We start from the raw sequence: 27,766 nt of genomic DNA on the forward strand, positions 1-27,766 counted from the left end.
CACTGGCAGGCTGCTGCTGCTCACAGCTCATCGCGCTCCTCCTCGCTGCAAATGCAGGCGCTCCTCTGGCTGTTCATGAAGGGCCGGCAGCCCAGGGTCCAGACTGCGTTGAACACTGTGTCTGCCATGGATTCACAGGCTGTGGAGAGGGACAGGGTGGCCAGGTAAGGACAGGCAACTCCCAGCACCCCAGCCCTGCACTGAGCTCTGTGGGGTTTGCCTTTGGAAGCATGGGCTGCTGTCTTTTCTCTCTGAGAACTGCATTTTATAAATCCTGAGGTTCCCTTCTCTCTTCTTATCAAGGCAGGGTGACTCCAATGTAGGGAATAATGTGTTCTAACTCCATGATTTAGAAAGCTGAACAATTGCTTTATTAAGCTATACTGTATTACACTGATACTATACTAAAACTATATTAAAGAAATACTATACTACAAAGATACTAAGGAAAAACTAAAGACAGTCACAACACACGTAGATCCAATTGGTCAAAGAATCCAAACAACCTTCACCAGTGTCTAATTAACAAATCACTTTAGGTAAACGATCTCCACAACACATTCCACATGTGCAAAACAACAAGAGCAGTAAATAGAGATAAGAATTTTTTTCTCTTCTTCTCTCTGTGCTTCTCACTGCCTTCTCCAGGAAAAATCCTTGGGAAAAACTGTGCCTGCTGCTCTCTGTGAAGAGAGCCATGGCCACATCTTCTCCCCAGGGTGGCACTCATTTCTCTCCCCCCTAAACCACTCCTTTATTACCTCTTTCAGGCCCTGCTAGTTGATGGATCATCTGGGGCTCTGCAAACAGCACTGTTTACCAAACAGATTTCCCAGGAGACCTCCACATTACTCCTTCTCCTCTGAGTTTTGCCTACAGCCACTATTAACCAACCTTTCTGGGCTTTTTTGGGAGTTATGATGCCAACTGCCAGCCAGCATGAAAAATCCAACAGCAGCTGGAGCAGCTGACTGCCTGACTAGCCCCTCCTCATCCCAAAAAACAACCCTGAAAGGGCTTGTCAGTAAATAGATAGGTTAATAGTAAATCTTTAGGGTTTATTTACTGGCACCAGCACTGATAGCTGTATGCATGATGGAGTTGGGAAAGCCTGGCCTTTGGGACTGTTTTCTCTTATCTCAGCCTCTCCAAACCCCTCAGAGCTCCTGTTCCCTAGGAGGCTGCTCAGCTGGCAGGCACTGGAGAGGCTGTGGTGAGTCAGTGGGAAAAGCAAGGCTTTGGATGCCAGATAAGAGCTGGGATGGCTGTGGAGGAGGAGGAGGGCTGTGGCAGGAGCTCTCAGAGCAGCCCTGGGCACAGGGTCTGCAGAGCCCAAGGGGGGGAGGGTGGCTCAGAGGTTCACTGGTGTTGCCTGTGCCTCCTACAGCAGCCAGCACAGAGAGATGGAGGAATCTACCCCTGCCTGGCTCAGCCCAGAGTGGGCTCTGCTCCACCTTCACTCCCCAGGATCTAGGCTTGCTTTGCTGCTGCAAGCAGAGAGCAAGAAGCACCATATGAAAAAGTGGAAAATCTGAAGAGATGGGAAGAAGTTGGCTTGCGTGAGGAACTGTTGATAAGGATAACCATGAAAGATTGGCTGTGCTCAGCCTGTAGCACTTTTGTCTCAGTCCATGTCTTTGATTTCTCTTGCTGGCCTGGGCACACTTTCCATGCATTTTTTCTGTGACCAGGTAGGAAGCCATCTGCAGACATCTACTGCTGTCATGCAGGCTTCCCATGTGTCCTATTCAGGCTGCACCTTTGGACAACAAATGCATATTTAAGGATACCCTAGAGCAGGGCATCAGCAGAGGTTACCAAAAAAACTCTTCTCAGACCTGCAGGCTGAGGCTTTTTAAATTAAGAAAAGCCAGGGTGGCACTTGAGCTGCTGGCACATCCCTAGAGCTTGTTAGCACTCCTGAGCCATCCAGAGCTGCCTGCAGTGGCTCAGCCACCCCCAGCCTGGTGTGTCCCTCGTGCCACCACCATCTCTTACCTGTGACCAGATCCCTGAGAGCCCTGTCCTTGGCTCTGTCTGTTTTGCTGGCCCTTGGCCACGTGCAGGTTTCAGTGTGTGCCTCACTGGCCCTGGAGGGCATTTTGGTATCCCATGAAGGTGTTTGAATTGTTTGGGAGTGCATCCAAATAATTGGATAAGTTAGTGGAAGTGGAAACCCCACACTCGTAACTATCCTATATATCCTCTCAGCAGCCCTGGGAGGATGAATAGGACTCAACCAAACACAAATCCAAAAAATCCTAGCCTTTTCTTCCATCTCCCACCTAGGCTGAATAGCAATCATTATCATCTACAACCCTAAACTCACTCTCCTCAGCCTCTACCTATACACTATAATAACTGCAGCCATTTTCCTCACCCTAAACACAATCAAAGTCCTAAAGCCATCGACCCTAATAACTGCATGGACCAAAATCCCATCACTGAACACAATACTACTCCTAACCCTACTCTCTCTCACAGCATTCCCTCTCCTGACAGGATTCCTGCCCATGTTTGAATTGTTTGGGAGTGCACCCAGTTACTTCCAGGGTTGTTTGTGGGTTTTTCACACATTGTAATGTTTTCTACGTGCAAATAACCATAGATCTCCAGCCTTGGGGCAGATCTCTGTGTTCTCACCCACCTGTGACAAGTGCCGCACAGAGATGCTGCTCCCCACTGCAGGGTTCTGGCAAGGAAAGGCTCCCTGGCCAGAGGATGAGGGGCAGGACCCTACCTTGCACCTTGGAGACGAAGCCCAGGCTGCGTTTGAGGTCGGAGCAGATGGAGTGCAGGCACCAGCGGAACTTGGCGTCGCAGCGGTACTTGTTGGCCCCACAGGTGTCATAGCAAACATCCAGCTGGTTACAGCACTTGGTCATGGCAGGGATGCCCAAGTCTAGCTGGGAAACAGAAAAGGGTGTCCCTTGGTTGGCTCCTGGCCTCAGGCGCACACAGCTGTGAGGGTGAGGTGCTGCAGAGCCCAGCTGGCTCCTGTTCCAGAAGCAGCAGGGCAGCAGGAGGGATGTGTGCTGCTCCCTCACCATCTGAAGAAGGGAGGGTGAGGGAGCAGCCCAGTGGTGTCAGTGGTGCAGGCTACATCACTTTCTCTTCTCATCTCTGTATCCCAGGGAGGTGGGAAACAGCCCCTCCATGACCATTTTCTAGTTTGCATTTGTCAGAGAGCTCCATGTCCTTGCCAACAGTGGTAAAGGCCTCTTTTCTCTTTTCCTCTTTTTCCCACAACCTGACAAGGTCCTGCTTTTTGCCTAATAAATGTGCCATAAATATTTTAATGCCTTATTTCTCAGAGTTGCACTTGAGGCCAAGGACAAACACAGCATGATCAGGGGAGTTCTGCTCTCTGTAAGCTTAGCTAATGACCCTGGGGGTGATGGGGCAGAAGACCTGTCTCCTGAAGAGACTGGACTTGTTAGCTTGTTATCAGTTATTCCTCTTTTTGCCCTTCCTCATGTAAAATTTAGGAGATGAATTGTTCCTTCATTGCACTCATGATTGCCTGGGTACAGAGATGGCACCACAGAAATGCCCACAAGGCTTGCAGTGAAATAGAGTTTCAGGAATTAAACCTAACATGAAAAATGGGCTGCAAAGAGAGGGGTTGTCAGAGCAGGAATCTGCCTAATTGCTGCAGACTCCATGGGCAGCAATAATGCATGAGCTAAAGAGGAATCCCTGCTCTGAGAGCCCCCTGGGAAGGCTTTTCCTGGTGATTCCAATATGTTCATTAATTGCCTTTAAGATAACGAGCAGGTGCACTATTAAAGCCTCTGGGTTTCATTCAGTGCTTGGCAGAGGCAGAAAGTGTGGGAAGAGGTGGGGGGGGCAGGTGTGGAGGATGCACTCAGGTGTTGCTGTGTGCACATAGGTCATTGTCACCCAGCTGCCCAGCCCAGCCTTCTCCTTGCCCAGAACGATGAGCTGCTGATGTGCTGGAGAGCTGCAGCCTGTGGGCTTGCTGGGTGGGACAGCACAAACACTTTCAGGTACCTTGAGCCCCAGAAAATGGGAGCTACAGCCATTGGGTTCCTGGGGTTTGTAGTGAGGCCGTGGCATGGGAGCCTTCCCTGGGAAAAAAAAGACAGGACAAGGGTTAGGAAAGCTGATCTTTGCAAGACTGGTGCAAACAGCAAGGAGTGATAGGCACTGCCCTTTGGTCTGCATCCCCAAACACTGCTGCTTACACTGCTGGCTCAGCAAGGGGGTTTCCTTCTGCCCTCAGTTCATTCCTGGACTGTTGGTGTGCTGTGGGTGTCCCCAAACTGTGCCAGACCTTGCATGTCTGATCTTGCTCTGCACAGGTCTGGGTCCATTCTCTGCCCGTGGTGATGCACTGCCATGTTTTGCAAATCATTTCTGTTCCTTTAATCTCTGCACCTTCCTCACTCTGCTTCTTAATATGCACAAAGGAGCAAGAACTCCCTCTGTGGATAATTATTTACCCAATGCAGGAGGAGTCCAGCTCACAGCCAGCTCTAGCAGTACCTTCCAGCAGCATTTAATCTCATTTTTGTAGGGCAGCCTGTTCAGTGCCCAACCACCCTCTGGAGGAAAAACCCTTTCCTGATATCCAGCCTAACCCTGCCCTGACAGAGCTCCAGCCATTCCCTGGTGCTGTCCCTGCTCTGGGAAAACACAAACTGTGGGAATGCTCCAACAAAAACTCGTGTGAGCTGGGACTTGAAGCCAGTCACATCAAGGGTTAACTTTCTGCTTCCCTGAGCAGGGCTAGAGAATTTATACAGACATAAAATGGATCTAATTCAGCCCTTCAAGGCAGGGTTGGGTTCTTTTAAACTCCATTTCCACTTCTTGCTTCTTGTCAGCACCAGGAATTATTTAAGACACTTTCCCCATTTTTCTGTTCAGGTACCTGAAATGCCAGTGGTTAATTCAGCCATAAATCTGTGGCTGAATTAAATAAATCTGCTGTGCCCTTGGGAAGGCCTTGCAGCCAAAAGCCTCAGGGGGACTCATGTGGGAGTGTTCCCAGCACCTCTCAATTAAACTTTGCCAGAGCTGTTTTGCTTAAATAACAGATTTGCTACAAATAAATAACAAACTGAAATGCTGTCCAGCTGGGAGATGACAACAGGCAATTTTCCCCTTCCAGAAGAGCCTTGAAGTTTTTTGGAAGGGGGTGAGAACTGGGACTCAGAATTCAAATGTTCCTGAACTGATGCAGGAGGCAGAGGAAAGTTCAAAATCCGCTGTTTTGCAGAATGGACTCAAATTTGAGTGTCTTGCTTGTAATATTGGTTGTAAAAATAATGTAAAAAATGGAAAATAATGTAAAAATAATATAAGAAATAATTGGTTGTAAAAAACAGGAACAGTGTGCAGTTCCTGCGGAACACTGACAGTGAATGGGATAAGATGGCAAGTCTGAGTAGGAGTGAGACTTTTTGGGATGTGGAGATCAAAGAATGGCTTGGCTTGGATGGGACCTTTAAGATCATCCAGTTATCCAGTTCTACCTGCATTATCCAGTTCCCAGCCAAAAATAGCTGTGTTTCCAGAGCTTCAATTCAGCTGAAGTCACAGCTATTGTAATAGAAATATTATAATAGCTTCTAGAAAGTTGTCCTGAGGAAAAAAACCCTCACATAAATAAGGATTGTGATGATCTACAAAACATCAAACTGCCTTCAGGATAAGCCCTTGTAGGAAACCTGTCCGCTCCCCTCTGCAAAACAGAGCTTTAAAACTTATAAAGTGCCCCTTTGTACTCTTTCTCAGCTAGGTCAAGTCCAAGGCTCCACAATTAACCTCTCTCCCACATCTTGTTTTGTAGGTAACAGGAAAGCAAAAGCAGGACAGGAATATCAGGCACTCCTGCCTCTCTACAAGCACTGACTCAGTGCTCCTGTTATCATTTATTGCTTGCCCATCCTTACAGACAAGAAGACAGATTTCAGGCCACTGCCTTGTTGGCACAGCCCCAGAACTGAAGTTGAGTTTCCCTGGTGCATTTTAATGCCCCCAGGCTGCTGTTGCTGTTCCAAGAGGCTGGAAAGCAGCCAGCTGGCTGGAGCAGCTGCTGGCAATGCAGGGGGCTCAGGCACTGCAGTGCTGGGACACTGGCAGGGGGAGCTGAGTGTATTTTTGGGTGAATGGATGGTCTCAGGGCTCCTTGCACTGCTGGGTGGTCCATTGTTGTTTGTGTGCCCCAGGCAGGCAGGCAGGCTTTGGGCAGAGGTGCCTGCACAAACCCATCCCTTTGGAGAGAACAGAGGTGCCTGCACACATTCATCCCTTTGGAGAGGGCAGAGGTGCCTGCACACATCCATCCCTGTTGGACAGGGCCTGGCTTTTTCTTTTCCCACAGCTTGGAGGTGCCCCCTCCTCTGAAGCCCTTCAGGACCAAGTGCTGAGCAGGGCACTGACGTCTTGCCTGGCCAGGAGGAAGCTACAAGGGCTTCAGTCCCAGCTCAGCCTCTTTGTTTTCCCTGAGGTGCCCAGTGAGGCTTTGTAAGCAGGAGGAGATTTGCCAGTAAATGCTAGTGTAACCCTAATGTCCTGATTTAAGGGAGCCATCCATCAAGTTGGTTGTTTTCAGACCTCAGTAGCTGCTGAAAAATCAGGGGAGTCTTACAGCTGGAACAGCCACATGCTCAACTGGAGATGGATGTGGCAATCACAGGTGAGTCCTGACCTTTACTGTGGCAAAATGAGCTATTTTTGGTATCTCTTGGCTGAAATGAAAGTAAGTAGAAGGAATAATTTTTGTTTCATGGCAGGGGAGAAAAAGCAATCAGGCCCTGATTCAGCACAAAGATGGTTTGTGTTCATCCCTCTGAGCAAGGACTGGATCTCACTGGCTTGGGGGCATCCCAGCATCCCCTCCTCTCCAGTTTGCAATGTCTGTGCCAGAGATGAGCAAGGACAAATGGTCCTGGAAGGGTCCAGCAAGCCCCTTGGAGCCACTGGGCAGCATTTCAGCAGTGATTAATGGGCTCTTCAGCAGAGGGTGAGAACTGGGCTAGCGATGTTTTAGTTCTCCTTTCTAGGTAAACTGTTTCTGTAAGATGCAGGGAGCTCCTGGGGTGTGAGCAGGGATCTGTGCTGCTCTCTGGGGATGCTTTGCACAAGGACAGGCAGGGAGAGCCCTCTGGATGTGTCCCAAAGCCGTAACTCCTGCAGGATGTGCTGAGTCCTGAGGCTCCCTGAAAGCAGCTCTGAATATCAGCATTGCCTCAGGCACACTGCAGCCCCAGCCACTGCCTGGGGGTTCAGTCTCTACACTAAGGAGGGCACTGACACTTCCTGCTCTGAGTTTGGAGCATGGTGGGGACCTTCAGGAGGCTGTCACACACATGAGTGTGGGACAGGCTGCCTGGGGGGCTCATCCTGGCTGTTGGGGGGCTGGGGGTCACCTCCTCCAGGCACTGGGGACACACATGGTCCTCCTGAGCTGCTGCAGAGAGAACGGAGGGATCCCCAGGCTGAGGGAGCAGGGCCCCTGTGGGGCTGTGGTGATGGGCTGGGGTACCTGGCTCCCTCCATCCCCTGGGGCTGGGGCACCTGGCTTGCTGCTCCCTGTTTGTTCCCAGTGTGGGGCCTGGGAGCAGAGCTGGCAAGAGGGGCAGGACACCTATATACACATTGGATGGATGTTGGGGAGAGGTTTTTCACCCAGAGAGAGGGTGGCTGAGCACTGGAAGCACTTCCAGGCTCATCAGAGAAGTGGTCCCATGGCTACCAGAGCTCCAGGAGTGTCTGGACGTTTTCAGGCACAGGGTGTGACTCCTGGGGTGTCCTGCACAGGGCCAGGAGTTGGACTCAGTGATCCTGGTGAGTCCCTTCCAACTCAGCCTGTTCTATGGTTCTGTGTCATTGTTTATGAAACAAAACAAAACCCAGCAACTTTCAAACTGATTTAACCTCCTCCCCTGGCAGGGAGCTGAGGTCCCAGCCCTGCAGCATCTCTTTGTCCCAGTGCCCTGGCTGCTGGCCTGGGAGGAGGAGGAGGTCCATGGGATCCACACAGACTGATACAGAGTCAGTGGGGTCTCCGCAGAGCATTGAGTCTGTCTGTGAAAAACAGTGCCCTGGGGAGGAGAAGGGCTGAAATCCCTCTGTGCTCACAAGCATCTTTCCCAGGTGGTCACTGGGGTGTGGGGTGACGCTGGGGGGCAAGGGACTGACAGGCAGCTGGGGCTGGGCAGGCTGAGGTGGCAGGATAAGGGGCTGCTGTGGGACAGGTGTAGGAGGCTGAGAAAAGGATGCAGTCTGTGGGAAAACTCCTGGCTGGTTCCTAAGCATGTCCTTCCCACAGGTGCCCTGGTGATGGCCCTGTCACCCCACAGACTGCAGCTCTGTGCACCCCAGCTCTGTCCCCTGCCCTGCCCTCCCCCTGGGGACCGTTATCCTGCCCCCAGGACAAACCAAACTAATCCTTTCTGGTAAACCACCAAAAAGTGCAGTCCAAAGCAAGCAGGATCTGCCTCCTCCTGCCTCGGGCACTAAAGGCTGCTCCCGGTGACGGTGACGTGTGCTTTGTCCCGCCGTTATCTCCTGCAGCCCGCAGCACTGGCCAGCTCACAGGTGCGGGATAAGGACGCTCTGAAGGTTGCTGAGGTTAGGGCGGCTGGCTCAGCCTCCCCTCCCTGGCTGTGCCAGGCTCCGGGCAGCGGGACAGCCCGGGTACTGTGTGTGCCCTGATACCTGTGTGTGTGCCCGGGTACTGTGTGTGCCCTGATACCTGTGTGTGTGCCCTGGCACCTGTGTGTGTGCCCTGCCAGCCCGGATACCTGTGTGTGCCCTGTGTGCCCTGGTACCTGTGTGCCCTCTGCCTCCCCCCCGGTGTCCTGCGCGCCCATGGAGGTGCCTTGCAGAGCTGGCTGCTCTCGGGGAAGGGGGTTCGCTGTGCCTGTGCTGGCCCTGGCACAGAAGCTGTGACCCAGAGCACTGCCGGGGGCAGCTCCTGGGTAGGAGGAGCCGCTCGTGGCCGCAGGCAAGGAGAGGGAAAGAGGAGAAAGGGCGAGGAGAGAGGAGGCAGCAGCGGTGCGGTTCACTCACCATATCGGCAGCGGTACTGACAGACTCCGTTTTTCCCCCCGAGCAGTTCCAGGAAGGAGTCGAAGTAGCTGTTGACCGCTTCGAAGCCATCGCGGATGGTGTCGATGCCCCAGTCGGAATAGGATGCCGCCGCCTGCGGGTCCTGGTGCCCGGGGCTGTCGGGCGCTGCCTCCTCGGAGCCGTGGCCCGGGCTCAGGCCGAGGCACAGGAGCGCTGCCCCCAGCAGCAGCCGCATGTCGGGGCCGGTGAGCCCCAGCCCCGGGCGGGCAGAGGGGCAGCAGCCGCGGGATGAGCGGCTCCGGGCAGGAGGCAGCGGCACCGCTCTGCTGGACTTTAATCCTGCCCGGGGAGCCTGTCTGAGGTCACGGCAGCCGGGGTGCAAAGTGCAGCGCCGAGATACGGAGCGGGTTCAGCTCCCTGAGCTGGGGGTTTGCACAATCCCGCCGGGACACGCACATTATCCATGGCTGCAGCTCCCCGGGGGGACCCTCCCTCAGCCCAGAGCGGGGTCTGTCCCCCCAGGGCGCTGCACTCCCTCCCCGGCCTGCTGGGACATGGGGATATCTCTCTGTCCGAGATCTCTGCTGCTCAGGCAGGCTGAGGAGCAGCCCTTGCCTTTTCCCCGGGCCTCCTGGGCACACAGCGGGGAGGGATGAGAGCTGCACCCAGCCTGGCCGCTGGGTGTGTTGCTCCCAGCAAATCCCAAGGGCCCACGGAGCCTCCGAGGGGTTGATCCAGCAGCTTGGAGAAGTTTGGGACAAACACTACATTCAGGGCATTCCTTGGCATCACCTCAGTTCCAGGATCAGTGTGGCAGGTGAGTACTGCCTTTGATGTTACAGGGCTGGTTGTTACCGCTCCTGTGTAAGGTAAATTAAACCAGTAAAGGTTGTGACCAGGAGGAAAGGGTGGCACTGAGACCTGAGCCAGGGAATGGCTGTGGGGCAGCTGCAGCTCCTGGCTCTGGGGTGGGACGGCCCTGCCAGGACCCAGGGGCCTGCTCAGCTGGTGGAGGGTTCAAAGCTGCTCATTAAAAAAAAAAAAAAAAGCAACCAAATGAACAAAACCAGCAAAAGACAAAGCAAACCACTCACAAAGAATAGAGAAGGGAAATGGTATGGGAAGGTTCTGGCTGCTCTTAGAAAGCTATTCAGATGTGCCCCAGCACAGGACTGCCTCTCAGAAGGAGCTGGGCTGCAGGCATTTCAAACACAAATGCAAATTCTGGCATTTTATTGTTTTGCAGGAGGTTTAGCCTTGCTGCATTGCTGATTCTGAAGGGCCAGTGCTCCATGGCACTGCCTGTGTCTCTGCACATGGCCCTGGGTGATGAGCTCCAGACACGGGATAAGGAGGAGGAGCCACAGCCAAGTCTTGATTTCTCAGACAGGTAAGTCAGAGAAGTGGGGAAGGGAGCACACAAGCTGGTTAGTGCCTCTGCTGTGCAATGGTGTGGAGCCAGAGGCAGTTGCTGCCTGCTTGTCCCACCTGTTCTGAGCCCCAAGGCTGCCAGGGCTGATTTTGGGTGAGGGGCATTTAGGAGTGCAGAGCTCCCAGGGGAACCTCAGACCAGCTTTGCCTTTGGGGAGGTAAACCCAGATGCGGAGAACACTGGGAAAGGGCAGCTGGGAATCAGCAAATACCTGCCTCGAGTAAGCCTTTTGTGACATCTGTGTCACCCCTGGCATGTGGCAGAGGGGGTGCTGGGGAAGTGAGGCCTTCCCTGCAGGGGCACTGGAGGGCTTGGGGTGCTCCTGCTGTTCAGACCATGCTGGGGACTGCTCTGTCAGTTGTGGGTGCAAATGGCCCCTGGAATTTGTTGTCACAGCCCCAGGGCAGGGCACACTGGATCCAAGAGTCCCAGGCTGTGTCCGCAGTGAGTGGAGCCTTTGGCGTCTGTGCTGGTTCAGTCCCTGCCCTGCCTGACACTCCAGTTCACAGTCCCACTGCTCCCAGCCTTTGCCCACAGCCTGGCAGAAATTAATGTAAAAAAGAGCAAACCAGCTGTTGGGAACTAGCTTGGAAATGTGTAAGAGCCTCTGGGTGTCTGTGCCTGGTGTCCTGCTTTTATGCAGAGCCTTTTAGGGTTGTTCTGGAGGCAGTTCCAGAACACAGCTTTCTTTGTCATCCCTCGGTCCCTGCTGACTGATCCATGTGCTGCTGAAGGCGAAGAGAGAGGGAAAAATGCTGGCAGAACTGCAGAGGAGGCAAAGCACAGGGAATGTGGCATGAGCAGGGCATGCAGCCTGGAGCTGGTGGCTCTTGAGCACCCAGGCTGCTTGCAAAATCAGTTGGAATTGGGAAAGCTGAGCAGGGCGGAGAGGGAACAGCTGGCAGAGGGCAGAGCCTGAGTAAAGAGTCAGAAACTTTCCTGTTAGTCACTGGTCCTGAAGCAAAGGTTGATGAGTAAAAAGCACTTGAACTGCTTTTCCAAAACGTGGCAGCCCCTTTGCCCTGCCCCGGGGATGAGCCACTCTCCCTCCTTCTGCTTCCTTCCTTCCCTCCCCGAGCCAATCTCCTGAGAGCTTTTCAGTCCAGCTGCGAATATCTCGGTTGCACCCCGACTGCAAGATCTGAAGAGCAGGAAAAATGTAGGATTGGGTAAAAGTGACCTCCAGTGCTCCCTCGGGGCGTGGCTCAGCAGCTGCAGCAGCGAGGAGCTGTGGATGAGCACAGTGGGACCCCGCCGGTTCTCTGCCCTGCCTTGGACCCACTGCAGTCACAAAAACCCCTTCCCTGCGCCAGCTTTTCTCTCTCTGAAGATTTACGGGGCGCAGATGCTTTTGGCCACGGTGGTGAACTCTGACAGCTGCTTCCTGAGCCTGGTGCTGACCTCGGGGCAGGCAGCTCCTGCCTGCGTGCATTCATTCCTGCCTCCGTAATGCTCAAATATAGCGCGGCCGGGCCGCGGTGAGTCAGCGCTCCCGGGAGGGACCCTGCGGGCTCCCGGCAGCGCTCCCGGGACGCTGCGAGGGAGAGGAGACTGCGCCCGCCCTGTCCCCGTGTCCCTGTGGCAGTGAGCCCCATCCCAGGTGCAGCTGGAAAAGCCCTCTTGGCTCCGCATTAGGAGCCGAGCTGCAGCTCCTGTGCTGCAGCTCCTGTGCTGCATTCCTCCTTCCCAGCACGTCTGGCTGTGCCAGGCTCCTGCCCGTGCCACTCTGCTGGGGGCACATGGGATAGAGGGATCGAGCTCCTTTTCCACCCGGAGCTGCTGCTGGGTGTTTAGCAGGGGAAAGAGCAGCTGGTGGCTCAGGTTAGTGGCTGATCGTGGCCGCTCCAAAGCCCAGATGAGTCACTGATGACGGGAGGAGAGCTGCGGGCCGAAGGTGAAATCCCCGAGTGCCCGGAGCCGGGTCAGAGTCCGGCAGCCCGAAGAGGGTGGGTGCGTGGTTCGAGACCCCCTCCCGAGCGGGGCCGAACTCGGGTGTGTGGGCAGGTCCCTGGTGCTGCTTTCCCCCAGCTACAGGGAGGGTTCTGCCCCTGGGCTCAGGTGAGACCCCACCTGCAGAGCTGTCCCAGCACGGGAGGGACCTGGAGCTGCTGCAGAGCCCAGGGGAGGCACCAGAATGGGCAGAGGGATGGAGCAGCTCTGCTGGGAGAGATGGGATTGTTCAGCCTGGAAAAGAGAAAACCGTGGAGATCTCAGGGCCCCTTCCAGTGCCTAAAGGGGCTCCAGGAGAGCTGGAGAGGGGCTGGAGTGACAGGACAAGGGAGAAGGGCATCAAACTGCCAGAGGGCAGAGATAGATGGGGACATTGGGAAAAAATTCTGCATTGAGGGTGGTGAGGCCCTGAGGAGGCTGCCCAGAAAAACTGTGCCCCTTGTCCCTGGAACTGTCCAAGGCCAGGTTAGACAAGGCCTGGGATAGTGGAAGGCATCCCTCCCAGTGGCAGGGATTGGAATCAGATGAGTTTTATGTACCTTCCAACCCAAACCATTCTGGGATTCTATGATCCTGTCACACCCTTTCCCTTCTCTTCATCTTGTCCTGCCCTGTGACACTGACAGGCCTTACTCCCCATCTCTGACCTTACCCTGCCTGTTCAGCTGCAGCTGCTGGGCTCCTCCCATGCTGGTGACCCCATGGTCACCCTTCAGCTGCAGCTGTGCCACAAGAGCCCCAGGGCCCCAGCTGGGATGGTGGGAAGTCACTGGCTGGGGTGGGACAGGGCTGATCCAGAGCCTTCTCTTCCTCCAGGCCTGTCCTGGCAGGGGCAGGGCAGCAGCTCAGGGTGGCTGGGCATGGAGCCCCATCACCCTTCCAAAATCAAACAGTGCTGCTGCTCTTCAGGCTTACTGCAAGTGTGTGCTCACATCAGCTGTGCTGGGGCAGTGCCCTCCTTACCTGCAAGCCAAGAGCTCCATGGGCAGCACACAGCTCCATCCCACAGGAAAAGGATCCAGGGCTCTCAGCAGTCCCTGCTGTGCTTTTTGCAGGTTCCTGATGATGGGAATGAAGCACAAGCTCCACTGCTCTGCAGGGTGAAGCCCAGGGATGGCTGTGCTGTACAGACCCCAGAGGCTTAGGTCATGAAGAGGCCAGCCTGACCCTCCCACATGTGAGTTCATTGTGTCGTTGGAGTCTGTGGTGCTTTCTTCCCCTCCCTAGAACCATTCCAGGGTAAGTGGTTGTTTGACGTTCTGGCATCACAAAATAGATTTGCCACCCCTCAGCAGGTGACTCTGCTTTCAGCCCAGCTTTATCTGCCCTGCCCTCTTGCAGCCCTTTAGTGCTGTGTGTTCCCAGTGGAGACACAAAGTTTAGTGTAGAACAGGAATTTGGGGTAGGAGCAGCTCCTGCACCTGCCCAGTGTGATGGTGAAGGGAAATAGAGGAGCTTGGTTTTCACAAATGGTGATAAAACTCTGTGTGATCACATTTTTGGCAGCCACATAGGAGGACAGTTGGATGTGGAGGATTTCTCACTGCTAATGGCAGTGGCTTTTATTTTAAGCCTGTTCACTTTTTTTTTAACATTAAAAATTTTATTACAAAAAAATGTAACAGTAAGGCAGTTGTCAGTCACTGTGAGCCCAGACAGTTTTCAATCATGTTTAATACAAAACTAGATTCACACAGGAGCCACACTGAGGATCCAAAAGCCCTCTGAGAAATGGTGGGATAAGGCAGAAGCAGCAGCACCAGTGTAATCCTTTACACAGTCAGCGTTGGAGGCATGGACACCACTGCAGTGGAGGGAGAGGAAATAGAGATTGTCTGCAGTTTAAAAATCTAAGCCAACCCTGTTGTCACAATCTGGAACATTCCTGATGTGTCCCAGCAGACTGGAGATTTAATTTTGAGAGGTTATTTTTTTTCTTTAACCAAGTAAAATTTTCTACTGTCAAAAGTAGAAAATTCTTTCCTGAAGAATTATCTGTGAGTGATTTACTGCTTTAAAAGTCGTGCAGCAGAACATTTGTACTCCCCAAGCAGTGCCTGAGACTGATGCTGTTTAACACTGGAGTACTCACTGGTACTGAGGTGAGGGAGGGAACTGCTGAGCAAAATTCTCCAATTCTGGTTTTTTTCATGCTTTGGTGACTGTTGAACAGAGATGGGACAGCAAGAGCAAACCAGGTGTTTTCCACACCAGTTCCTGATGGCAATACAGGAATTTTGTTTTGTGCTCCTTTACTAGGTAGAACTGGCCTCTCTACAAGCATTTCTGGATGCCCTGAAGGCAGAATTCCCAACTGCTCCCCTTGTTCATTGTCCCCCTTCACCTGCAGGGATGTGGTGGGAGGTACCTGCAGCCATGGTTACCTTTTTGGAGCTTAACAAACTAAGAGATGGGAAAGAGAAAAGAGAGAACCATGGGTAGGAAGAGAGACAGATAAAACAGTGAGAAAACTCAGGTAGGCACAAATCTTATGGGTTTGGGGTTTTTTAAATTATTACAATTTGGTGCTCAAAGATTAGCTCTGCTAAAGCAGTTCTGGGGTGAATTTATTTAGATCAGCTCCTGCTCTTGGTGAATGAGCAGTGCAGATGTGAGGTGGGACTGTGCAGACTTTGTGTTCTCACTTTATGGATGGACCTTGTTTTCCAGCTGCCAAAAGCCAGGCAAAGTTCAGGAAGGTGCAGGGCTAAGGAGGGGCAGATCTGTGGGTCCCACTGCTACCAGGCTCAGTAGAAATTGAACAAATATTTTCCAGCAAAGACCTTTTAAAGTGTCTTCTGAAAGTATGCAGTTCCTCCAGCTGTAGTACCTTAAACTGCATTCCCAGTAATCCAGAGGTATTTCTAGCACATTTAACAATAGGTTTTGTATGTTTTGGCTCAACTGTCAAGATTTTATTGAGGCAGAAAATCCAATTAACCAAAATTGGAATTTTTCCCTTGGTAAAGACTTCAGGCCTGACCCCTAAATCAGTAAAATCATCATCATCCAGAAAATTGGACTGTTTAGGTAAAGGCAGGTGCAGCTTCCTTTGATTTCTGTCCTCATGCTAGTGAGATATTTGGATATTTTGCTGAAAATCCTCCTGTGGAAGGGAAAGGGTTCAGGAAAGTGAGCCTGCAGCTAAAAAAGGTTCAGGACTATAAATAGGCTGAGGGTTTCTCCTGAAACCTTGAGAGCTGGGAGGAAGACAAGGGCAGGGAGCATTCTGTGAGGACTCTGTGTTACCTCAGCACCTGAAGTCTCAGAACCAATTTGAAATTCCAGTGTCCTAAGGCACGACAATTTTGATTAATGAAGGTGGGAACATCCCCAACCCACTGCCCAAGGAGCAGAGGGAAGAGCTGGCTGCCAGGACAGAACAAAAGCAGCATTTGTTCTTGTGGACAAACATTGCAGAAGAGGAGGGGAGATGGGCTGTGGGTGTTCCGAGGCTGCTCTGACACTAGGGAAGCATCCTGACTCTGCCTGTGAACTGCTGGCTCGTGTGGTCAAGATTCAGAGCCAAATTCTCCACATAGGCTGAGAAGGAAGACAAGTTTAAAAAGTGGGGCTTTTGTGGAAGTGGAAAACCAGACTAGAACATGCTAATAAGCCTGTTTTCCAGCAAAGTAAGCCTGCAGTGGTCAGGCACTCTAGGAAAGCAAAGAGTCAAGTGTGTGGGACTTGAGGAATAGCAAAGGGTTTCATTCAGCATTCCTTAGAAGGGAGCCCTCCCAGGCAATGATCCTGCCCTAAGCCTGTCAGGTGGACTCCAGACAACCCCTGGCTGCGCACACTGCTCAGAGGGATGATGGTGACAGGAACACCACACACAACACCACTGTAAGTTGTGGCCCTCATCTGTATTTATCTGTATTTTGTCCTTTTTTTTTTTTTGTTTCAGTAACACTTGTCAGCCTCGGTATTTTCTGTTGATAAACCTTGGGGGGGATTTAGAGGGAACCAAAAGTACGTTTGTCCTGTCCGCAGCTGAGCTGGGCGGGGTGAACCTGTAGTGGAGTGTTTGTTAGTCAGTTGTAAACTGGCAGGAGTGTGCAGCTGCACCCCTGAGTGCTGGGAGCCCAGGCTGCCTCATTCCAGCTCCGATAACGTGCACGGCCGGCGGAACTCCTGCCCCCGCTCGTGGAGCCACTTATTGGAGACTGCAAAGACACAAAGGCACTGCATCACTGCACTGCTCAGTTCCTTCTCTGCTGAACTAAACGTGCTCTAGGCCAGCTTCTGGTTAAGCACAGGGTTATCTTAATTTTCTAGAGGGTTTTAATCACAGAACAGCTTGGGTTGGAAGGGGCCTTAAAAGACTCTCTCATTCCAACCCCACTGCCATGCACAGATCTGTGAAGTTAGTCTAATAAAATTAATCAACCAACCAAAAACCCTTCCAGTATAGCTGCAAAGCTACAAAACTCTTAAAGTAGACATAGCTACGAAAACTCAAAGTAGACATAGCTACAAAAACTCTTAAAGTAGATATAGTATTAATTTCCTTTATACATGTAATGAAATATGCTACTATATAGCATATATTTAACATATAGAGAGATATGAGGTAGATAATGTAAATTAAATATAAATATTTCTTTACAAAGAATGTAATTTCTGAAGTCTAAAGGAAAAAATAAAGCCAAGCCACCCCCCAGCAGAGCCCAGAGTCAGGTCAGAGGCAGGTACTCACCCCATTTATTCCCCACTAGCACCGGGCAGGCTGCGTGCCGCGTGCTGTAATCGCCTTCTCCACTCGGGAAGAGATTGTACCAGAACACAGCTGTACCCTGGGAATAGCAGGGACACTCAGCCCTGTGCTCTGTACCACACAATCACACACAGAGATTGTACCAGAACACAGCTGTACCCTGGGAATGGCAGGGACACTCAGCCCTGTGCTCTGTACCACACACAATAAGGCAAAGGTAAGCGCATTTGTGTTTCAGAGCCTCCTTTTAAACTGAAGGCTCTTTTCCATATTCTTATTCTTAAGAAAAAGTCTCCTTTGACTTACTGTATATTTGTATACTTGGCTTTTCGTTTTTTTCTTTTAAATCCTAAACCAGTTTCATTCCTGACCAGTTTAAGAAAGCCAAGATTATTTACTAAAGCCGAGCAGCAGGCCAGCAAAGGCAAACCTTGGTTGAAGGAAAAAACTGACAGGAGAATTTCCTACTGATACCTCAAGACTAAGTCAACTGACAGGTTTGAGTATTTTCAAGATGTGTTTTGGAGTATTTAAGTGTTTTGCATTTGTATCCACACATGGAATATCAGGGACCTTTGAATCACCAGCACAGCTCCAGTTGCTGCACTTATGGAAAATCACAGCACTGTTCTGACAGCACAGAGGTGCTAACAGTTATTTTAAAGGTTCATTTTCAAGCTCTGCTCTGTGTGGGTAGTGGGGAGGAGTGGATTTATCTGCTGGATGAATCCTGCTCACCTTTCTCGGCCAAACGCTGGCTCCCACTTCAGGGAAGACCGTGGCTCCCCCTGCTGACACATCACTCATCTGAACAGGTGGGGAAGGACAGGTGAGTTCAGGCTGATAAAATCTCACTTTTTAGTGAAAGTGAAGTTTAATTTTGACATAAATCCCTTAAGAAGGCCAAACCCCCTCTGTTCCCAGTGCAGTCCCAGCCTTGTCCCTCCCACTCGAGTGTTAAGGCAATGAACATGCTGTAAACACTGATGCAGGTACAAAAACAAGGCAAATAACTTAAGCTAATGCTCAAATTTGGGGGGAAAATCCTCCTTAAGACACATGGAAGAACCACAAGGTCTGGGTAAGAAGACCCTCCCATATGTACTACCCAAAGTTAGAGGCTGCTTCACTTGCAAGTCCCTTCAGTAAAACAGAATGAAAGAAAAGCAGAATGAAATCATTCCATGGTACAGAATATACAGTGACAGATGGCAGAAATGTATCACTTACATAAAACAACCAAGTAGCAATTCTGTTGCCTGTTCCCAATTCTTTAAAGGCATCTGGCTCATCTTTCTGTGAACAAAAGCAGGCAGATTCCATCAGCATTTCTTTTTGGTTGCTGAGAGCAGCCAATGACACACAGCTGCTGAGCCAGCAGCACAGAACAGACTCATGCAGAAGAATTAATCCAACCCCTCGATTTGGAAGGAGGGGAGGAATGCAACAGGAGTGAATCTATCAATTTAAATAAACCAGGCACTTTGAAATTCTGTAGGACAGGGAGGGAGGGCATTAAGCCCAGATTTCTAATGGGTAACAACAACTGTGCTGTCTGAGGCTGAGGCTATAAATCCTCCTCACAGCAAACTGAATTATTTAATTACACTCATCCCCCCCTTGTCCTTGGCAGCAGCCAGGGCAGCTCTCAGTCCCAGGGTCAGCTGGGACACCTCCCTGCCACACTCCACTCTGGATTCCAGCTGGGAAGCAGGCAGGAAGCCTCAGTGACAAACCAGGCAACTAAGGAGTGTCCAGCACTCCACTTACAAGAATGAACCACATTTTGATGAGTTTTGATACCAACTTCTGTCATACCTCTGTTTCTAAACCCACCCCCTGTGACCACACTTTGTGTGCACTGAAATTCCAGCAATTGTTACTCCTGGAAACAGCCCCAGTGTTTCCAAACAAAACCTGTTAATCACTTGCAATGCTTTGGAGCAGGTGCTTACAGAGCAGAGATCCTGATTCAGAATTGGTGGCTGGGACTGGCAGGGTTAAGGTTAATCTGAAGGGGTTAAACCACACAGAATTATGCCCAGTAAATAACCAACTGAATTTCAGCAGTCTGCAATTTAAGCTGGAATAAAACAGGTGGGGAATTCAAATCCAATTTAAAAATTAAGGACAGTGAGTCCTTAATTCCCAGTTCCAGTTGTCAGGAGACTGCTGGCACTCAGCTTACAGGCAGCAACGTCCAGCTGGTGGTTTAGAGGGCTTTCTCCATGGACATGGATTAGCAAAGTGGAAGAGCTACAAAATTTAATAGACATGGAAGAACAGAGAGTGTGCCCCAGCCCAGAGGCCCAGGCTTCACCAGGTCTAGCTCTCCTCCAGCTCTTTACTTGCCCGTGCAAAGTCAAAGTGGGGCTCATATTGTCCTCCCACTCCATAATTTGCCACCTGAAAAAGAGAAACACAGCACTTGTGAAGAAGAAAGAGTGAAGACAAAGCAGGACTTACCCTTCCAAAATCAAAATGAGGCTCATACTGGCCTCCTACGCCGTAGTTGGCTACCTACAGTGGGAGGAGAAGCACAGGATCTAGTAAATCAGTCTTTAGCCAGGCAAGAGTTTGGCTGTCAGCTACAGCCTTTGCAGAGATGAAGCTTAAACACCAAGCCCCAGGAAATGTCAAGCCTCTGTCAGCAGCTGGAGCACATCCAAGAGTGGCATTGCAGGATGCTCCAGGTAAGAATCTGGTGCTTCCCAGGGCAGAAAAGCATTTTTCTTCTACAGAAAACTTTTCAGCCTCTCTCCAAAATGGTGTCACAGTGCTTTTACATCATCACGTTGAAACCACTTTTTGACCTGAATTTGGCTGTGTCAATAAAGAGGGTTCCCTGTCCTTCTTACCAATTGGTTATAAAAAATAACAAATTATCCCCCAGATCCTTGGCCATTTTATCACCAGGAACCTTGACAGAGTGGCAAGGGGCACAGCAGGTTCCAGAAGTACTTTGTGGGTGTCCTGCTTTCTAGGTATTCGTCCTCTGCTCACAGTCAGGGAGGCAGCTGCTCATTTAAAGGCCTCAAGCAAATAAACAGAAGCACTTCTAAATTGCACTTTACTCAAGTTACACATCCAGCCAGTGTTTCCCACATCCCAGGGACACCAGACACTGGTGGCCTCCCCTGAGTTAAACTTTTAAGTGCCTCCAACAGCAGCAAAGTTTGACCCTGTGACCATGAAACTCAGTTTATTGGACTAAATAAAAGGAAGTAGTTCCTAAAAAGGAACTACACATCCAGAGTTTCAGTTATCAGTTATCACTGTTGTTCTATATCAGTTATTCAGTTATCACTGTTTCCTTCCAGCCCAAAAAGCCATTCCACACTGAACAGCTGCTCTGCAAAGACAGCGTTTTCTCCCCTTCTGTAAATAAATGAGTTTTTGTGGCCACCTCACGTGAGCAAGCACAAGAAATGGTGCTGGCATCCAGCCCCAAGCCCAAGCTGCCCCTTACCTGCAGCTCCTCTGCAGTGGAGACATCCAGCCCTGTGAGGTCCTGGATCCTGGTGTTGATGCGGGACACCACCGGGCTCTCGTAGCCCGAGAGCCACGCGCTGGGGGGGGACAGTTAGTGACAGCACCAACACTTGCAGGCACTTGGAATGGGAAATTGCTTTTTAGGACTTCTCAAGGATTTGGTGGCATGACCACAAGTATTTCCAGGGTGTTAAAACCCTCTGAATTTAATGAATGCATTTCTTAGAAAGACCAATTCCAGCAGGGGTTTAAGGGAGCTCTGTAACCAAGGGCCTGAATTCCCCCACTGGGCTGAAGGAAGTGTCACAAACAGTGCTTCAAGCTGATTTTTAAACCAGGCACACACAGTTTTGCTCTTTCCCCGCTCCCAACAGCTCATTCAGCCCCTGGGGTGATGCATTTTGAAGCAAGGTTTGGGACAGGAGCAGGTGAGCCACTGTTTCTGTCTGTGCAGCTGGAACTCAGCTCCCCCACGTCCCACACCTCCAGGCCAGCTCTCTGGGAGCTGCCCTTTCTCATCAGTTCCCCCTGCAGAGCTACTAAAGATCATTCAGAAAACAACCAAATAATGCAATAAATGGAACAATTGCTGTCAGAACAGCCCATTATAACTCTGGTATTTAGCACATGCTTCAGGTACACAATGATTTTTAAAGAGGGGGAACCCAAACTAACCTGCCATTTATTTTATTTTTTATGTGGAAGGTCAGCCTCAGTTCCAAAGGTATCTTTCAGAATGTTTGCCTCCTACTGTGTATTAGACTTTTTCCACAGCTGCTCATCTGACTCATCCCATGCCAGTCACTGCACCTTCACTTTACCTGGCAGCCCCCTGCACTAATATGGGTGATAATATTGGTGATTTGGAGCTTGTTTTCCCCCCCTTTTTTTTAGCAGGAAAACGGAGATAGGTATTTCTACCTTTTTTTCTAGCAGCTGACTCAGCTTTTGGGCTCAGCAGTGCTTCCTGCTGGACAGAAATCCCTGTGCCCAGAGCCCAGAAGGAAAGTATCAGCAGCATCCATGTATTTTTACTCAAATCAACCTTCACATCTATACTAAATTAAGTTTTTATATTGACTTGCATTAAAAAACCATAAATCCCCAAATACTTTGCCTGGGAGGAACAGTAGCATGACACATGACACAAGGCACTGACACAGGTTACAGAATCTCTACGAGCATTTTTTTGAATGACAAATGAACTATGAGATAAAAGAAATCTGATTTCTTAGGACAGACATGCACAAACACATACCTAGGCCCACTTGTTAGTACCACGAGGTGTTACAGCACAACCTGCTTTGATTTCAGGTGGCAGAAGAATGCTAAGACATGGATATGAAGCATTCACCAAACAAAAATCCCCAGAAGCAGCCATGCTACACAGCCATGGTGACCAGGTTATGCTCACAAGCAGCCCTAACCGCACACTTAAGGCACAAGAAGAGCCCCAACACACCCAGCAGCTTCAGTGTAGGCCTTTTCTGCCTCTGTCCAGTCTGTTAACAAACAAAAAAACTCAAGAAACCCAAAGAAAGGAAAACCCAATCATTCTTGCTCTGTTGGTTATTAGATGGCAATGAATACTGCAGCCTTTCAGGAAGGGGAGTACTGTATGTATTTTAGAAATCAAATCAACAGCCTCCACATACAAAGAAAGCCTATGAAAGGTGGAGAAACAGGGAATTGAAACCATATTCCAAGTGCCAGCCTGTCTGCTGGGTGCTGAGCAAAACCACAGGGAGGCCTGGAGCGCTGCAGAGGTACAGGGGATTTAACCCTGGAGGTGCCGTGCCAACTGCAGCCTGGCCTCAGAATATTCCAGCTGTCTCACACACCCTCCTCTGCTGCTGTCCCAGCTTGATCCCTTGCTGATAAAAGCCTCTGCCTCATTCAAAACCATTTCTTCACACAAAGTTGGCTTTTTTTCCCTGCCCTTGTCTATCAAAGAAAAGAGAAAGACTCCCCTGGCCAGTGGTGTAGGAGGTGCAGCATTAACAGCCTTAAACATGCTCAGCAGTTTGCTTTCTTTTAATATTTACATACTTCCAGATTCACTGCATTCTGTCCTATTTCTGACCAGCTGTCACCTCTGAGTCTGTGATGGGCCTTAACAAAAAAGGGACAATTCCTGGGAAGCCACAGGCAGGGCAGGTCAAGATATCACTGATTTAGTTACAGAAGGGTTTGGTATTTCCTTAATAACCACCACACAACCCCCCAGTTCCCTGACCACACAAGTCTGGTGTTTTGCTGACCCACTTGGCTTTGTAAAAAGCCATCCCTGAACTGTTATAAAAAATTTAATGCTTCCATTAGCGTGCTGAATTCACACTGGGGAGGCTTTTAACAACTTTGATATGCATCACAGACAGTCAGGAATAATCATATTGACTCATGGAATCAAGACATGGCTTGGTTGGGAGGGACCTTAAAACTCATCCCACTACACCCCTGCCATGGGCAGGGACACCTTCCACTGTCCCAGGCTGCTCCAAGCCCATCCAGCCTGGCCTAGGGCACTGCCAGGGATGGGGACAGCCACAAAATGTCCCATGGTCCTCCCTCTTCTAATTCTGCATGAGGCACCTCAGAGATTTTGAATGGCAGATGCTTCCACACAGAAATAATTTAAGGTCTAAGGAGTACATTAAGGAAAAACCAGAGAATCTCTGGAGCTACTGAACACACAAGAGTACATCCCCTCCAGATCTTATCTCCTCAGCTGCACTGGTCAGGCCCAACACTACTTCTGTAGGTCACTGGCCACAAAATACTGGGATTTATGTTTAAAAGCCTTCTAAGCCACACTTGGTGTGCAGAAAAATACCAGCAGAGACACAACAGGGAGTGAGTAAAAGCCAGGCTGGTATTTCTGAAATGGAAACTTTTAGCATAACATGCTGCAAGCTCTTGCTGCCTGCTGGGAGGAGAGGGAAGGGGAAAAAGGAGTTTTTATCTGTAAAAGCAGTGTGTGAGTGGGTGGGTTTATCCTGGTGCTGCACACCCTGGCAAGGTGCCTCCCTACACAGAGCTGCCACGTCCCACCAAGGGAACAGTAGCTCTCTCAGAGGCAGGAATGCTGTAATTTAGGAGGGCAAGTGCTGGGAAGGAATGTTTGGAGGGGGAAAGCAGTCATCTATTAAAAAAATGAAGTGAGCATTTTTTGGTTTTCAGGAGCAATGATTCATCTGGAATCTGAACCAGCTCGAGCAGCTCCAAGGGAAAGATGTTTCTGGCAGTGCAGCAGGAACAGCACAGGGCCTCTCAGTCAGGCTGCTGGGGGTGGCTTCTGCCTCCCACTGCAGATTCAGGTGTCAGGTTCTCTTGGGAAGTCCATACCCATCCTGTAAATCTGCACAGGGAGGAAAGCAAAGACAGGGCAAGCAGAAGCTGCACACCAAGGCTATTCCTACCCTCAAAAAATGCCCTTGCCCAACTTCTTGGATGTGTCCCTACAATTTTAATTCCAGTTTCCAGTGACATACTGAATTTAAAAATTTAGCTCAGTAAAATGTGATTCAATTTCTGAGAGTTCTTAGGTTCATTGGAAGGAAGTCCCACAATGCCACATTTTTGAGCACCAAACCTCATTAAGAATTTAAGGGTCCCATTCCCCAGGCTCTATCCTGTTTTGGTTTTTTTTTAATTGGCCTTAAATGCTGGGTGGTGCCTTGTACTATTTTTTCTGACTGTGGCATCTGCACTACCTCAGGGAATAACACTTCCTACTAATGAAAAATCACAACTTGAAATAAAAAGTTCTTTCACTAAGCCTCATCTATTTAAGTAGGGACCAATTATACATCCCAATTTCCTCAGTAAACTGGTCACCTTCTCCAATTCCCATCATTAGCACAGCAAGTTTGACATGAGGCGATGTTCAAAAGGATGAAGGAGTTTCCTCAGTAAATACACCAGAGCTGTCTGCACAGAGGACAAACACCACAAGTGAATAAATTCCAAATATGCAGTGACAAATAACTAAGATAGGTAAGACATGGACAGACCTGAACATTAAAAACAAGAAATAAAAACTAAATGCAACACATGTCCAACAGGAAGATGGATGTTCCTAAAGCCCTTCCATGGGGTCAGTTTTAAGGACCAAACATGTAAGAGTTTTCCAGACAATTTCCAGAGGATTCCCACTACCTGCATGTGCCAATGAGCACACAGACCCACGTGCTGCAAAGGTGTGAGGCATTAAAAAAAAATATTTTCAACTTGCCACTAGAGTGGCCTTAAGGACCTTGGCTCCAGTGGTTTTCCAATTCTTCTGAGACTTATCATTCCTGAATCAGTCACCTTCCTGTGAGCCCACATTTGGAAGCACTTTTACCTTTCTGAAGCAATTCACAGCTAAATTAAAGCCCTTCAGCTCCAGGCCATTCCAAGTTCAGGGGTTTGTCAAAACAGCTGAGAGAACACTGAGTTTCTATTCTACCTTCCACCATTCCACCATGGAAATCCCTTAAAATCATCCCTAGCTTTAGTGGGCAGTGCTCCCAGGAATGCCAGCAGCTCCCAGCTCTGAGCAAGGGTGGGCACTGAGGAGCAGGGGTGAGCCAGGCAGGTGCCCCATTGCACTAGGTGCCAGCAGAGCCCCATGCCCATGTTTAGTAGGTTAGTGACAGCACACAAGCCATGCTCAGCCAGAGAGGGCACTTCCACCTTGGAATGCCACCACTGACAACCAGTCCCTACTTCAGCAGTCCCCGTGCTTTCTTAGGTGACAGCTCAGCTTGCTTGGGCCCCTCTCTTTGAAAGAAAGGCTGAAGAATAAGGAGAGTTACACAGAATGCTTGTGCTGAAGCAGCACAGCCCCAGGACAAACTTCCTCAGACAAAGAATCCCTTCCCCTTACCTCTTAGAGACTCTGTAATGTGCTGTGGTCAGTTTCCCAGTCTCAGGGTCATGAACAGTAGCACGGCTCAGCTACAAAAAGAGAAAGGACAAGGCTTACCCACCTTGCAGGCTGCTTTTGGCCAAGCCCCAGGTGTTTGAAAGGTTCCGGTTGGTCCGGATGCGATGCTCGCATATTAGCAATGGTTGGAAGGGCAACACAAGCTGCAGCTGCCATGTCCAAATCACAACAAATTGGTTGCAATAATTTGGTTAGATTGTCCTTTCACTTTTTTCCTCCCTTTATTATTTTTCCTCCTTTTTTTTTTGTTTGTTTAAAATCAAGACTTTCTACAAGTAATTTATGATGCTGAGTTTCCCAGACAATTCCTCCTCACCCAGAAGCTTTAACTCCTCCCAGAATTTTGGCTCAGTGCTGATGGCCTGTGCAGCCAATCTTTAATTACCATGGCTAAAACCAAGGGAGGGCAAGCAGGGGCAGGTGGTTTCTTTCAAATCCAGCCAATTTTGGAAAGCACTGGCTAAATTCAGCTCTTGTAGTACTTAATGGACAAGCTGAAAAGAACCAGGAGCTCGGTGGAAGTGAGCCTGTGTTCTATCAGGTTTGTGTCAGGCAGGAGGTAAAGGAGCTCAGCTGGGAGTGTGGGATTATCCTGGATTAGGAGATGTGTGTCTGTGTGCACAGCAAGGACCTGAAGCATTTCTTACACCCATTAAGGCATTTTGAGATCTGCTTCATTTTCCAAAGAAAGGGAAGACAATTCCTGGTTGTGAGAAGGAGCAAGGGGGAAGCAATGTGTAGATTAAAAACAAACCCCAGATTTTACTGAAGGTTTTGTGACATCTTGTATTTTTCACACTGACTGCAGAGACTCGCTTGAAAAAACAGACTTGAGAAGGCGACCAAAAGGGAAAGAACAAATCAAAACACGCCCCCAGAACTTCCAGCTGAAGGAAAAGACTGAGAAACTCAGCAGCACCAGCCTGTTACAGATCTGCAGGGAATCACAAGGTGGACTGCAAGCTGTCTCTCCAGCCCAGCTGGTTTCCTGACAATAAGCAGGACGTACACACTGATGGCAGGCCCAAACCTGTGGCAGAGCTCTCTTACCTTTTGCTAATTCTGTAATGTGCCGTCTCCAAGGCTCCCGTTATGGGGTTTGAAATGGTGGCTCGCCTCAGCTGTGAAGCGAACCATCAGAATTGCATTACAAGCACAATCTGCAGCCCAGCACTCCGACCACTCAGAAGCCTGGCCTGGGGACAACGCCACCACCCTGGCACCTGCCCTGTCCTGCAGGGCCACAGGGAACCAGGGCAGGCTCCAGCTTTACCAAAAAAAGGTTTCTTGTTTGGGTTTTTTAAGGTTTTCCACAAGTCCTGTTTCCATGTTTGTAGTGAAAATGGTTGTCTGAATAAAGCAAACTACAGCAGCCTGGATTTCTTTTGTAGTGAAATGCTCTGGGAGCAGCACACTGCTGCGGCATGGGGACAAGTGGTGCCTTGTTACACTCTCCTGTCCCTGCATGAGGGGTTTTACAGGTAGATTCAATCCACCATAAGCCAAAGGTGAATAAACCATTCCTTTTCAGTCCTTCCTGTACCAAAGGCAGCACTGAGCTCCCACAAACTTCTGCTTCACCCACAGTCACATTTACACAAAGTGGGAACTCCTGCCTCAAGGCTTTTATTTCCCTCTGCTGTGCTCCATTTACTTCATGCCTTCCCATCCCTGTGAATGTTCCAACTCAGAATCTCACGTGTGCCCTTTAGCTTGGCTCATGTACTACCAGGCACTCTCCATCACTCATAACTGCAAAGGCTGGGATGCAGAGCCCAAATTTTGTAAAAGGCACAAATGTCAGGCCAACTCCCAAACAATCAGAAGCATTTCTCCACTGTTAAAATAAACCAAACAAGCCAAGACTGCTCCATACCTACAAGAAAGGGTACTGGGAGCTCCCAGTATGCTGCCTCTCCTCTCCTCCCATGCAGACACATGAAAAAAAAAGGCACAAACTACAATTCCAGTGAGACTCCAGAGCTGAATAATGAGGCTTCATCCTGCCAGCAGGGCAGAAGTCTGGGCACACATCAGCACTCTCCTCCCACAGGATGGCAGCAGCCCATGCAGCACGAAGGAGGAGATGACCTTTAGGTCTCCAAGAACAAAATCCTTTTGCTGCTGAGCCGTGCAAGGCCTCAGCCACAGGGAATAAGGGAACAGTAACTGCATACAGATGCTCCTGCCATAAAGGTCT

General features: G+C 50.0%; 2 protein-coding genes and 1 long non-coding RNA gene across 6 annotated transcripts in view; 1 reads left to right on the plus strand and 2 right to left on the minus strand.

The window, feature by feature from the left end:
• PLA2G12B (phospholipase A2 group XIIB) lies at positions 1–9,390 on the minus strand. The gene is made up of 4 exons (XM_026798074.2): positions 9,046–9,390; positions 4,015–4,091; positions 2,741–2,906; positions 1–139 (listed from the first exon to the last, which is right to left on the minus strand). The coding sequence occupies exons 1-4, from the start codon at positions 9,278–9,280 to the stop codon at positions 21–23; spliced, it is 597 nt and encodes a 198-aa protein (XP_026653875.1). The 5' UTR covers positions 9,281–9,390; the 3' UTR covers positions 1–20.
• On the plus strand, positions 91–27,561 carry LOC106629892 (uncharacterized). Its single transcript, XR_012581042.1, has 5 exons — positions 91–6,667; positions 6,765–9,862; positions 10,292–10,435; positions 13,483–24,632; positions 26,375–27,561. It is a non-coding gene; the product is annotated as an uncharacterized LOC106629892 (long non-coding RNA).
• Positions 16,307–27,766, minus strand: part of P4HA1 (prolyl 4-hydroxylase subunit alpha 1) — a 27,089-nt gene continuing 15,629 nt past the window's right edge. Inside the window, exons 9-15 of one of the 4 annotated variants that reach the window (XM_074544361.1) lie at positions 26,617–26,687; positions 20,614–20,713; positions 19,497–19,550; positions 18,375–18,440; positions 17,883–17,951; positions 17,127–17,223; positions 16,307–16,593 (exon numbers count right to left, since the gene is read on the minus strand). In XM_074544361.1, coding sequence (XP_074400462.1) covers positions 16,523–16,593; positions 17,127–17,223; positions 17,883–17,951; positions 18,375–18,440; positions 19,497–19,550; positions 20,614–20,713; positions 26,617–26,687 — 528 coding nt within the window. In that variant the 3' untranslated portion in view covers positions 16,307–16,522. Of the gene's footprint in view, positions 16,594–17,126; positions 17,224–17,882; positions 17,952–18,374; positions 18,441–19,496; positions 19,551–19,610; positions 19,665–20,613; positions 20,714–25,506; positions 25,578–26,616; positions 26,688–27,766 lie in introns of all 4 variants that reach the window. The other 3 variants (XM_005495193.4, XM_005495194.4, XM_005495192.4) reach the window with 3 other exon arrangements.

This window comes from Zonotrichia albicollis, chromosome 7, assembly GCF_047830755.1.
Source record: "Zonotrichia albicollis isolate bZonAlb1 chromosome 7, bZonAlb1.hap1, whole genome shotgun sequence".
NCBI lineage: Eukaryota > Metazoa > Chordata > Aves > Passeriformes > Passerellidae > Zonotrichia > Zonotrichia albicollis.

Excerpts from the sequence above, each read along its gene's own strand:
- PLA2G12B (XM_026798074.2), bottom strand. The coding sequence starts at position 9,280 with ATGCGGCTGCTGCTGGGGGCAGCGCTCCTGTGCCTCGGCCTGAGCCCG. Across the intron at positions 4,092-9,045 it reads TCAGTACCGCTGCCGATATG|GGAAGGCTCCCATGCCACGG; the intron begins GTGAGTGAACCG and ends TTTTTTTCCCAG. Across the intron at positions 140-2,740 it reads CTTCGTCTCCAAGGTGCAAG|CCTGTGAATCCATGGCAGAC; the intron begins GTAGGGTCCTGC and ends CCCTCTCCACAG.